The sequence below is a fragment of the Chiloscyllium plagiosum genome, unplaced genomic scaffold (assembly GCF_037043375.1).
Source record: "Chiloscyllium plagiosum isolate Xiang-an unplaced genomic scaffold, Cpla_swu_hap1 HiC_scaffold_21, whole genome shotgun sequence".
In the NCBI taxonomy this organism is placed as follows: Eukaryota; Metazoa; Chordata; class Chondrichthyes; order Orectolobiformes; family Hemiscylliidae; genus Chiloscyllium; species Chiloscyllium plagiosum.
Genome location: NW_028270159.1, coordinates 34,531,960 through 34,545,096, shown reverse-complemented (window position 1 = coordinate 34,545,096; position 13,137 = coordinate 34,531,960). Strand labels below are relative to the sequence as shown.

Below are 13,137 nucleotides of genomic sequence, written 5' to 3'. Positions count from 1 at the left end.
TTACTTAATTGCTATGGAATTTGTTAAAAGTTTACTTGCTTTCTCACAACCTGTGTTAGACTCCACCTAAACAATTATTTCTCAATCAGAAACTAAAGCTTGGCCAAACCAAATACAAAAGAATTTGCAACTAAATGCCTTCCCCTTAATGAGAGGACTCTGAACTCACATATTTTCTTCAATCTGACAACACTATTTTGATCCACGTAAAACTTCTAATGTTATTTAAGATTTGAATGATGAGTTTAAAATGTTAACTGGACATTTAGTTCTGAAAAGTTGCAACTTGTTTCAAATTCTACAGTGAGACAAATTACAGAAATCAATCCATTCCAAGCCAATGGCTGGTCTCAATTTAATTAGTGGTTGTTTTTAATTATTGTTTAGAGTGCAGACATTGGGCCTTCAACATTTAGCAGGCATTTGTATTTTTCTTTCTTCTGCTCTATTCCCTGTAAGTTGTTACATATCAGGAGTTGATTTGAAATGGCAGATTAAATTTTACCTAAGGTGCTTTTAATTACAACTTGCTTCTTTGGAAATAAGTTTGGGTTTGGCATGCATGTTCCTTTTCAATGTCTGTGCCCAGAGCTGGCTTGTCACTCAACTATCAATATTTGGGGTTGTTAACTGAAAGAATAAGGAAACATGTGATGAAAGAATGCACCAAGTTTCCATTTTCTCTGCCCTTGTCTTTCTACAAACTTTATTTTCTTTGGGAGAGAGAAAGAGAGTCTATGAAAAAAAAAGGTTGGTTCTAATTCTGCAGTGGATCAATGATTAAATATACTCACAGACTCTGTCTTAGTGGAATTGGAGAAAGGGGAAACCACAGTGAAGTATTTGGAAGTGACATTACGTTTTCTCATCAACAGAATGATAGACTGTAACAGTTCAGTACATTCTTAAGGATCAGAAAACTGGAGAGTCATAGAGTCCTGATATCAGGATCTTTAACAGTAACACACAAATTAATTTCCTAACTCAATGCTTGAGTGGGGAATAGCTTTCTTGACATTTGCATTTGGGAATATTAAATATAATTATGCATTCAGAGAAATGTGTGACTGGAATAAAACTGGTATCTAATGGTTACAGCTGACTTAACACTAATTTTACTAAATGTCAATTGTGTTAATCACCCCATTAGAGACAAGAAAATACTGTCACTTGTGGAAGAAAATAGCATTATCAAATACTGGCCCAGAAGATAAGTCTGATTAGCATTGAGGATGTTAGATTGTGTGGTGGGCATGGGAGGAGTGGATGGTTTGGTATTCTCACCAAAATGTCAGGAAGACACACCAGTCCTTCCATTTTTAAATCAGCAGGGAGTCAAAGAGTGGTTTCATAATGATCTCTGATCCCTCTTAGGAAAATTGATCATGTAATTACTAAGTATGGGCCCTGCAGCAAAGCCCCAACATCTTTGAGAAACCAGATATGTTGTTGGTGACTGAGGCTTTACAGGATTTCTGAGGTCATTGACTGTTCCATCAGAGGCCTAAAGAATCACTGCAAAGTCAACTTATATTTCTTTACCTCAAGAATACTGCCATCTTTAGGTGAAAGGAGCTCAAAGGTAGATTGTCTCTTTATGGAGCACATTGAGAAACACCCAAGAACTTGTTATTCTTAAAGCAAACTTGAGATCCAACAAACTCATAACGCATTTGCTATTGCCTATCAGTTCCTATGTCTGGAGTCCCTGGTTGGATTGTTATTGGAATTTCTAAAGAACTCCTGCTGTTTTGAAATGTGATTTGATCTTTCATTAAAGATCTGAACTCCATTCTGGGCTTTCTTCCAAAATAGAGAGGGGAATTACATATCTTGCCAGCATGACCCTCGGCACTTTCTCTTTGACATAAACAGGAGTTAATTTGATGATAGTACAAATCTTAGGGTGCACAGTTCTGCCTCAGTAGGGCCATCCCTTTGGCAGATATTAATAGTGACTTGTGCTTTTGAGATACAATAGCAGAGGAGCTTATATTGCTTCCCTTGCTATTTTAGTTTTTCTCTGTTTTATACACTATTTTTCCCTTTGGCAAAGCTGCAAACTGAACAGCTGTGAATAAAAATATAGTGTTATGGATTTTTTTTTGAGATTTCCTCTCTAATTGAAATCAGGTTGATCAATATTTCTGACATGTTATTGCAGATGATATTGGACTTGATCTGAATTGAGCTAACCTGCTGATGGAAAATGCCAACAAAAACCCATTCCAAATCATCATTGCAATTCAAAAAGCTAATTTAGGCCAGATTTGAAGCAGGTAGGTCATTTAAATGTTTTCTCCTCTCCCATCCGTGTTTCTCCAATGTTTTGGAGCAGACCTTTTTCAATAGCCAAACCTGATAAATACCATTGGGGGGGATCTTCCTGGGAAGACTAATTCAGCTCCCAATCAAACAATCAAAGTGAACAAGTGAAGCAAAAGTTTTCTGAGTTCAGTGAGTGGCTCTCCACCAGAGCAATTCCTCCAACCTAGTTATAACTTTGCAAAATTTACAATAAAAAAAGTTTATTTCTAATTCTATAGAATTACATCAAGAGATTATTATTATTGTTGGTAAAAGTAAATTAAAGCAGGTTTAACTGCAAAGCTGAAGAACATACTTATACTATCTTCTGTTTTTTCTTTCCTCAGTATCTTTCCTATATTCCTTTTCATTTCAGTTATTTCCTCCTTTTTGTTTTAAACCAGAGACTATTATTAAAGTTCAACCATATTGTTTCAGGTTACACTTCAAACTCTCCTCGATAGATTATAAAGGTTGTGTACTCCCAAAGTCTGTCATCAGCGTGGCAAAAGGAAAACAGGTTTGGGCCGAATAAACTGCTACAGTGAATACCACACACTCCTGCACATCAGATCACAGCAGCAGCAGAAAGAAAAAGCTTCACCTCTGCCATTTTTCATGCACCAATTAACCAGAAAAGCAAATTATAAAGCAAACCGATTCCAATCAAACAAGAGTTCTTAAATTGATGAAACCAACCCGTTGCTACATGTTGATGTTGTTCATGGATGATTGATGTTGGCAGGATGCAAAGAAAGGTTGTGGTGTTTTTTGGGAGGGAGCAGCAGGTGTACAACATACAGACGAATACATGGGTTTTCATATTGTGTGTTGATTGAATGGCGTGATTCAGCAGGACCGTTGGAGAAAATAAGGAACAAAAACAAGAGGAAATGAGAAATCAGATGAGCAAAATCAAACTCACTTTTAAAAAAAAGACATCACTTCAATCATATTACAGTCCAGCAAATCAGTGTTAGAACTCATGACCTGCACAGTGATGCTGAAAAGGACTACCTTGGAGTAAATCAGAATGTGGGGTCATTGCAGATTTACCAGAAAATAAAAACCAATACACAAATAAGGAGCGACAATTTTTAGTCAACTAGTCACCAATTGAATAGCAATTTTATAATCGAATAACCATGTGACATGTAACACAAAAGATCTAAAAATTCTATGTTGCCACCAGCTTTTAATAAATGACAGCAATTTAAGCACATCATTTTTTGTTACAAGGAATAGCTTACTTGTTATTTATTTCTTACTTAGGTATTTAGAACTTTTTTAATGCATTGAATGCCACCTTAAATCAATAATTTTTATTTCAACACAATCACCTTCTGAAGAATATATTTTTACTTTACAATTATTGGATCGTACATTTTACTGATGGAAAGTTTCATTCAATGGCATCAGAGATTGGGATGGAGGTGCTGTGCCCAGTTTGTCAGTGTTTAACTTTAAGCACTCGCATCAAAGCTCAACACTGGAGAACTTGCGAACTCGAAGCTCAGAGTCCTTTTTTTCAACCACCTTTCCACTTCATGAAGTATGTCTCCTGACACAATTCCCATAAAATTTACTCTGCACTAAGCTTAACTGTTACAATTTTATTAATGCAAAACTAAAGGGCAGGTGGAAACCCACATCACAAACAAGTTCCATGGGGCAGTGTGATCCAGAGTGTTCTATTGGAAACCTATGTGCAAAGACCATCAGGGCTCAAAAGCATCAGCCTTGACAGTGATGCCACCACAGTTAAATAGCAGTAATCACTGCCCAGGGTCAAATATAACTGGAGTTCAAAGATGTGCAGGTTAGGTGAATTGGCTATTCTAAGTTGCCCGTAGTTTTAAGTGGATTAGTCAGGTGTAAATGTAGGGGAATGGGTCTGGGTGGGTTGCTCTTCGGAGGGTCGGTGTGGACTTGTTGGGCCGAAGGGCCTGTTTCCACACTGTAGGTAATCTAATCTAATCTAATCTAATCTAAATAATAAATTGCACATTGTATGTGATCTTGTAGGCCTACTGATGCTGAAGAATTGTAGCCCAGCTCTAGTCAGCAGCTTCAGAAGAGGAAGGGAAATTTTTTTTTAGTTCAAAGTTGACGTGGCTATAAACTTAATAGAAAGTAAAAGAAGACAACCTCACTTTAACCTGTGCCCACTAACTGCTAGAAATGAATGATTATTCAAAGTAATCCTGAATTGTCGCTCCTAAAGGAATATACTGACACAAATAAAAATTACAACTGCATGAATACAAATGCATTGTTTATTGATTTGAACAAAAGAATAAACAATACAAGCTGTAGGTGGATAGGATGTATAGTAATTAGAAATGATTCTGGCAGAAGTGCCATTTTAATGCATCTAATAAGAAACCTTGTAATAATTTAATCACACACATATCAGCCAGATGGGTCGCCTGGTGTACATCTGTCACATTCTCCAGCATTTCCAGGAAACCCCTTTTTTCCCTCAGGAAAGCTCAATTTAATATCACATAATAGTTTGTGTCATATTTCATGCATTTTTATTTGAAACTTAAATGTCTGAATATGAATGTTTGTATTTTAACTTGCTAATGCTAAGAAAGTAAGTGCAGTAGTGGAAATTAACACCCAGAGCAAAATGTACTTCTATTAAATGGCGGCATGGTGGTTCAGTGGTTAGCTAAGCTGCCTCACAGCACCAGGGACTCAGGGTCGATTCCAGCATTGGGTCACTGTCTGTGTGGAGTTTGCACATTCTCCACATGTATGTGTGGGTTTCCTTCGGGTGTGCTGGTTTCCTCCCACAGTCCAAAGATGTACAGGTCAGGTGAATTGGCCACGCTAAATTGCCCGTAGTTTTTGCTGCATTAGTCAGAGGGAAATGGGTCTGGGTGGGTTACTCTTCGGAGGTTAGGTGTGGACTTGTTGGGCCGAAGGGCCTGTTTCCACACTGTAGGGAACCTAGCCTAAACAGCTGGTAAGACAATATCTGGAACTGATGGCCTCCATCCACGATATAAAGCACCCATCTCTTTCAGGTTTTGTCTATGTGTATATGCATAGGCATTGAACTGTGCACATTTGCAGAAATCCTGTCTCCTTTTCCTTTGGATTCTTACTTGGCATTTTCCCCTCAATCTTTTCTGCCCAATGTCTTGTGTCTTCTTAGTGGACATTTCAGGCAGCTATGCAGGCTATAATCCATAAAATGTTTCATAAAGGGGCTGACACTTTAGTATTTCCTCTTGAGGGAATGCTGAAAAAAAAATCTGCCAGGTCATTAAGGAATATGTAATCTTAAATTTGTTGCTTTTGGGAATAAATGATAGTTTTTTATCTGCTTAATGTAGTCTCATAGAAATCTCAGCCTTCTCAAGTTGGGAACCTCAAGTAAGTTCATAGGTGTAACATGCAAAGAAATCAAGTCAGTTGTGAAATCAAATTGTGTGAAGCAAGTCTTCCATATTTTTATGAGAAATTATTGGTGTTAAAAAGATTGAAATGACCTTTTTCTTGTTGTTTACAAAATTAGAGCAGTTATCACCACCATTTAAAACATCACTAACATAACCTTACAGTGGTGTCGATGGTAGCCATGATGTGGAGGTGCCAGTGTTGGACTGGGGTAGACAAAGTTAAAAATCACACAACACAAGGTTAGAGTCCAACAGGTTTATGGAAAAGGCTTCTATTTTCAAATAAACCTGTTGGACTATAACCTGGTGTTGTGTGATTTATAACCTTTTAGGGCAGATCAACTCAAAAGCTCCATAACTTAGGATTTAGGGGGCTCACTAATGTCAAGACGTTATCAAGCAAGATCACAAGAAAAGTACAAATGATGAAAGAAAGCAACCTACTCCTGGAGGTCAACCACCAGGGTGATTTTGCTATTCTTCATATCATTTCATCGCTTTGAAGCAGTAATTGTACGCTGTCATTGTTAGATTGAACACAGCTCAGGAAACTTTAGAATTCAGGACTAACTGAGTGCAATTCAGAACTTGGCTGGCATTTCTGGACAGATCCCAGTTGGCATTCTGGGACAAAAGAAATGATGCCAATGAATATTGACCTGTTTATATAAACATACTGACAAAACCTCATGGCTGATACTAAATAAATAGGTCTCTGGTGAGTCCATAGCCAGGTACAGCTCATTACAAAGTTGCATTGACATGAAAGCTAAGATTTATTTGTGGCAAGTGCATTTTACTGGAAGCACTCCATTTGTATTTTTCCCCCAAAAGCATCTGTAATTTCAGTTGGAGTTGCTGAAAGCTACGTTAAAAAAAATATGATTTTTTTTATATTTAACAAGAGCAACAATATATTAGTTTGTTGTTCACATTGAAAAGGTGACAGTCACCACAGGCAAGCTACAAAAAAGACCTCTTCCTTAAAACAAGGATTGATGTTCAACCCCAGAGAAAAGTGAAAGAATAATAATTAATGTTGAAAAGTTTAATGGATAAACATCAAAAGTGATTCCATCATCATTATTTTAACAAACAGTCCATGTAAAAAAAACAAGCTTAGTTAAAATAGTAAGCAAAGAACCATACTAAGTTTGTGATTGTTAATACCACCATTAATAATCTCTAACATGTAATTTTCCATCTTTCTTGGCATTAGTTTTGTTATGGAGATGAAGAGTAGCCATGCAGTGGGTTATCATCAACATTAAATACATTTAAAGTTGTTTCTGGGCACTAACTTCTATTGTTTGGAGACAGCATGAAGTACATTTCCAATGTTCCAAACTGAATATCTTTATAAAATCCTTTTATACCATTTCAACTCCCTATCACGGTTTCAGATGAAGAAGGCAAATTAAGTACGACCTAAAGCCTAAAGAGACCTTGAGCTGTGGGCTCTTGGTGAGGCTGATACCAGGCTGAAAGTGCCCGAGCTGGTATCAGTGACAAAATGGGACTTCAACCTGCTGCCATCTGGCAGGCTGGATCCAATCCCAGTTTTCAGGAGCAAAATATTGTTTTACTTGTTTCATTTCATTTTTCCCTCCACAATCTGGTGCCTTCAGAGACTGGAGTGGTCAAGAGAGTGTTGACTGCAACACATCGAATCAATACAGTTCAACATCATGCTCATTAAATAGGAAGCTGCTGGGGGAATTGGGGGCTGGGGAATGTGTGGTTGTTTATGGAGAGGGAGAAGAATTTGGAGAAGTAATGAACCAGAAGAAAGCAACATCAGGTTCTTCCCATTCAATTTGCCACCCCGTGGCACCCCAATTATTAGTTGAAAAATGCCTGGAAAGTACATTTGCAATGACAACTATCTGAAACAACTTTCATAACATTTCTAGAGCCCAAAACATCATCCCATATAAAGAATTTCTGTTGCAGTGTAAATAAAGGAATTCAACAAATCCTCATCATATCAATTTAAATTAAGCAAACTGGTCAATTTGGAGTCTAACTATTGTTCCAAAATAAAAATTCAAATGCAGATTATGTAAGAATCCAGTTCAACATCACATTGCACCTCAAATATTGGAGAGAAAACTGATTTTAAAATGATATCTTGATTTAGGGGTGATACACTTACCGCCAGCTCAGTGACTAAAATATCAGTAATACTTCCCAATACAGTTACAAAGTCAAACACATTCCATGCATCGCGGAAGTAGTTCTAAATCAAACAAAACAAAAAGGGAAAATCAAGATCAGATTGCCATCAGATTGGGTGTTCATCTTTGTGGTCATTCAGATAATGTTGCAAGATTGTCTGTGAAACTAAGCTATCTTGTTATTTCAGCTCCACTTCCCGTAGTATAAATGTTAAATAATCCAAAGGATACTTTGTGGCAAAGTGCAATAATGCCAACAGGAGGCAGTCTGATGCCGTGGTGTCTGCAGTGCAAACATTTTCACAGCCTCATTGGACAAACCTGAGACATTTGCACTAAAGCTTTGGGACAGGCAGCTGTTTGTCAAAAGACAATTTAACAAAATGCAAGAGAGTGGACTTCTCTGTATGGATTCTGGGACACATACAGATTTCCAGTTTTTCAAGGAAGATTATAACACAGAATTTTACCACTGAAATTTGGTCATTTGCACTTTTGTTGCTTCAGGCCAATCTCAGACAAGTACATAGATCATTGATACCCTTAGAAGACGATGTACCTGATCAGTGTTGAATGTGCACCTTGCCTTTAAGAAAATTCACTTTTAAAAACTCCATGTGTTGCATATTTTCAATGTGGAGACTTTGCCTTGTGGTGAGTCTGCTAATGATTTGTGAGTTGCACACAGAAATTATTGGGGGTTTTCTGTAATGTCTGTTTTTCAACTTACAATCTGTTTTACTGTCTGCAACTAAATTAACAGTTAAAAAATCCCTGACGAGCAATTGACCATTAGACATTATCATTAACATGATAATCAGCATCAATTAAATAATAAGATACAAGAATTCCACTTTGATTATAATTTTAAAACTAACTGATCTTTTTCTTCTTTTTTGGCATGCCATAGTTACCTCAGTTTATTAAAGCAATTGAGAATCTTTAAGTTAAAGAAAAATAATGACAGTATCAGAAATAGTTGGATTAAGCAGGTCTATGCTTAACAGCAGTGGCAAAAGTTAGAGGTATTAAAAAGTATCAAAAATTTTGCAGATTAGAAATAGAAAATATCTTCTACTAATAAATAGAATGGTTTTACATTGCATTTACAAAGTATCTTTCAGTAACATTCCAAAGAGTCCTCCATAAAATCAAATGAATGTGAAAAGTGCAAGAGTTATTGCCATGTGGGCAAATGAGACAGTTAACATGTACTGACAGGGTACAGTGTATGCCATCAGCAACTGCTTTAGCAAAATTTGTTGAGGAAGGAACACAAATGAGAAGAATTTGCTGCCCTTATTTAAAATGAGATCATTTGGTCTCCAAACTGGCAGGTTATCCAAAGAACAAGCGGTCATATCCTAACAGAGTAGATCATGTACTCAAATTTTGAAGCAGTTTAAAGCAATACCTTGCTGACATAGAGTTAAGACTGAAACTGACAAAAACAACCACTGATTACTTATGAACTTAGATATTTGCTTTATGGAGCTGCAGCTTTTGACAGGCTGAAGAAAACATTATTTTTCTCTCTTTGATTGCAAAATTATATTTGAGTCAATATCTTCACAAGATCTTTTTTTCTCATTCCAAGATACAGATTATTTTTTAATATATCACATTACAACTAGTTTGTTATTTGAATTGAATTATAACGTACCAGAATACCAAATGCAATAAGCTTCAGCACACACTCCATGGAAAACAGAAAAGTGAATAATATGTTCAGGTACTGCAGCATTCTGTCATAAGATTCAGGAGCATTATAAAACTACATGAAATGTGAAAAAAAAAACACAAAGAATCAGTATCAGTCCTTAGAAGAACTTTGATAAAAAATAAACCAAGCTTATAATTTTTGTACAAGGAGTAAAATAATTTCCTGCCCAGAAAAGAGAGTCATTTGCTTTCCTTAAACACAGCTATGTTGAGAATTTTGGAAAACAGATTTCCATTGCAGGTTGATTGTTCAAATGCATAAGTGTATTCATACTTCATCGATGTCCATTTGAAATTTACATCAATATTTCCTTTCTTCATTCATTCCCGAGTTTATATAAAATTACACTGTATAACTCACTCCAATTTCAAGCATCAACTAGTGATGCACTAGCAACAACTTCTCATACTGCCACTAGAGTTAGACATGCCTCTTATTAAGCACCAATCTTCTCAAATCCTACTTTCTAGCATTGGCCTGCGGCCAAGTATGGTTTGGCATTTCAAGTGTTCATCTAAATACTTCGTAAATGTTGTGAAGACTTACACATCTAACACCAACTAATAAAATAAGTGTCTCATATGCTTTCTTAACCACCTGATTCACCTATCCTACTGCCTTCAAAGGATCTTGGAAGTGCATAATCAGGTGCCTCAAATCCTAGGGTCATTTCACTTATCATTTATTCCATTGCTTTTGTTAGTCCATCCAAAATGAATCACCTCACATTTTTCGGGTTTAAATTCACTGCTCTGCTCTGCCCAGCCTGTCTATAATGTCTTGAAATCTAAGACTATTTACCAAATCACTATTTACCAAAGCACTCATTTTTGTGTCAACAGTAAATTAATTAATTATACCTCCTATATTTATGTCCAGATCACTAATATCCACTGCGCACAACACAGGGAGCCAACACTGTACCCTATAAATGCCACTGAAAGTTCCACTTACAAAATAAACTTTATCCATCACCCTCTGCCTCCTGCCACTCAGCCAATTTTAAATCCAATTTATCAAATCCCCTTGGATTTCATGGACTCTTATCTTCTTGACCAGTCTCCCATACAAGCTTTTCTTAACTGCCTTACTGATCAACTGAATTAACCTCATCTAGATACCTACTTACCTCCTTGAAAAATGCAATCAAATTTGTTAGACATTGTCTCCTCCTGGCAAAGCCATGCTAACTACCATCGATTAATCCTTGTCTCTCTAAGTAGAAACTGTCTGTGCCCCAGAATTTGTTTCTAAAAGTTTCATACCTCTGATGGTCATCTGACTGGCTTATAGATCCCTGGTTTATCTGCGCCACCTTTCCTGAATAGTGCTACCATGTTAGCTGCCCTCCAGTCCTATGGTACCTCTCCTGTGTCTGAGAGAATTTGAAAATTAGTATCAGAGATTCTGAAATCTCCTGTCTAGCATTCCACAGTATCTTGGGATATATCTCATCTGAGCCTGGGAATTTCAAAGTTTCAAACTTGCTCAAACTGCTAATATCATCTCTCTCTCAATGTGAATTTGTTCAAATATATCACAGACCATCATTCTGATTTCCATATCTACATCTTTCTTCTCCATAGTGAATACAAAGTATCCATTTAAAATCTCAGCAAATGTCTCCTGGTTCTATACACTTGGGCCCAACTCTTTCCCTGTTTATCATCTTGTCATAAAGTCACAAAGCACAGGAACAGACCTTTTGGCCCAACTCATCCATGCCAACCACGTTTCCTAAAATGATCTAGTCTCATTTGCCAACATTTGGCCCATATCCCTTAAAACTTTCTTATCTATGTAATGTTGAATGCCTTTTAAATGTTGTAATAGTACCCACCTCTATAAATTCCTCTGGCAGCTCATTCCATACACCCACCAACCTGTGTAAGAAAGTTGCCCCTCAAGTCCTTTTTAAATCTTTCCATTTTCACTTTAAGCCTACGCCATCTAGTTTTGGACTCCTCTACTCTGGGGAAAAGACCTTGGCTTTTCATCCTACCTATAGAACATAGAACATTACAGTGCAGTACAGGCCCTTCGGCCCTCAATGTTGTGCCGACCTGTGAAACCAATCTGAACCCCATTTAACCTACACTATTCCATTTCCATCCATATGTTTATCCAATAACCATTGAAATGGCCTTAAAGTTGGTGACTCTACTACTATTGCAGGCAGGCTTATTACTGTCAGAGTAAAGAAAATACCACTGACATCTGTCCTATATCTATCACCCTTCAATTTAAAACTATGTCCCCTTGTGCTAGCCATCACCATCCAAGGAAAAAGGCTCTCACTGTCCACCCTATCTAACCGTCTAATCATTTTATATGTGTCAATTAAGTCACCTCTCAACCTTCTTCTCTCTAATGAAAACAGCCTCAAGTCCCTCAGCCTTTCCTCATAAGACCTTCCCTCCATACCAGGCAACATTCTCGTAAATCTCCTTTGAACCCTTTCCAAAGCTCCCACATCCTTCCTATAATGTGGTGAACCGAACTGTTCGCGATACTGCAAGTGCGGTGCACCAGAGTTTTGTACAGCTGCAGCATGACATCGTGGCTCCGAAACTCAATCCATCTACTAATAAAAGCTAATACACCATATATCTTCCCAACAACCCGATCAACCTGGGTGGCAACTTTCAGGGATCTATGTGCATGGACACTGAGATCTCTCTGATCATCTACACTACCAAAAATCTTACCATTAACCCAGTACTCTGCATTCCTGTTACCCCTTTCAAAATGAATCACCTCACACTTTTCCACATTAAACTCCATTTGCCACCTCTCAGCCCAGCTCTGCAGCTTATCTATGTCCCTCTGTAACCTGCAACATCCTTCAGCACTATCCACAACTCTACCGACCTTAGTGTCACCCACAAATTTACTAACCCAGCCTTCTATGTCCTCATCCAGGTCATTTATATAAATGACCAACAGCAGTGGCCCCAAAACAGATCCTTGTGGTTTACCACTAGTAACAGAACTCCAGGATGAACCTTTCCCATCAACCCTCTGACTTCTTTCGACTAGCCAATTTTTTATCCAAACCGCTAAATCACCCTCAATCCCATGCCTCCGCATTTTGTGCAATAGTCCACTGTGGGGAACCTTGTCAAAAGCCTTACTGAAATCCATATAAACTACATCAATCACTTTACCCTCATCCACCTGTTTGGTCACCTTCTTAAATAACTAATAAGGTTTGTGAGTCACGACCTACCCTTCACAAAAACGTAATGACTATCCCTAATCAACTTATTTCTTTCTCAATGATTATAAATCCTATCTCTTATAAACTTTTCCAACACTTTACCCACAACCGAAGTAAGGCTCACTCAGCTATAATTATCAGGGTTGTCTCTACTCTTCTTCTTGAACAAGGGAACAACATTTGATATCCTCCAGTCTTCTGGCACTAATCCTGTACACAATGGTGGCATAACGATCAAAGCCAAAAGCTCTGCAATCTCTTCCATGGCTTCCCAGAGAATCCTAGGATAAATCCCAT

At 37.5% G+C, this 13,137-nt stretch overlaps 1 protein-coding gene across 7 annotated transcripts in view; it reads right to left on the bottom strand.

Annotated features, from left to right (window-relative positions):
• cacna1ba (calcium voltage-gated channel subunit alpha1 Ba) overlaps positions 1-13,137 on the bottom strand; it is a 598,950-nt gene that overhangs the window by 77,310 nt on the left and 508,503 nt on the right. For all 7 annotated transcript variants that reach the window (XM_087998499.1, XM_087998494.1, XM_087998493.1 and 4 more), the window contains 2 exons: positions 9,561-9,671; positions 7,876-7,959 (listed from right to left, as the gene is read on the bottom strand). In XM_087998499.1, coding sequence (XP_087854625.1) covers positions 7,876-7,959; positions 9,561-9,671 — 195 coding nt within the window. The remainder of the gene's footprint in view (positions 1-7,875; positions 7,960-9,560; positions 9,672-13,137) is intronic.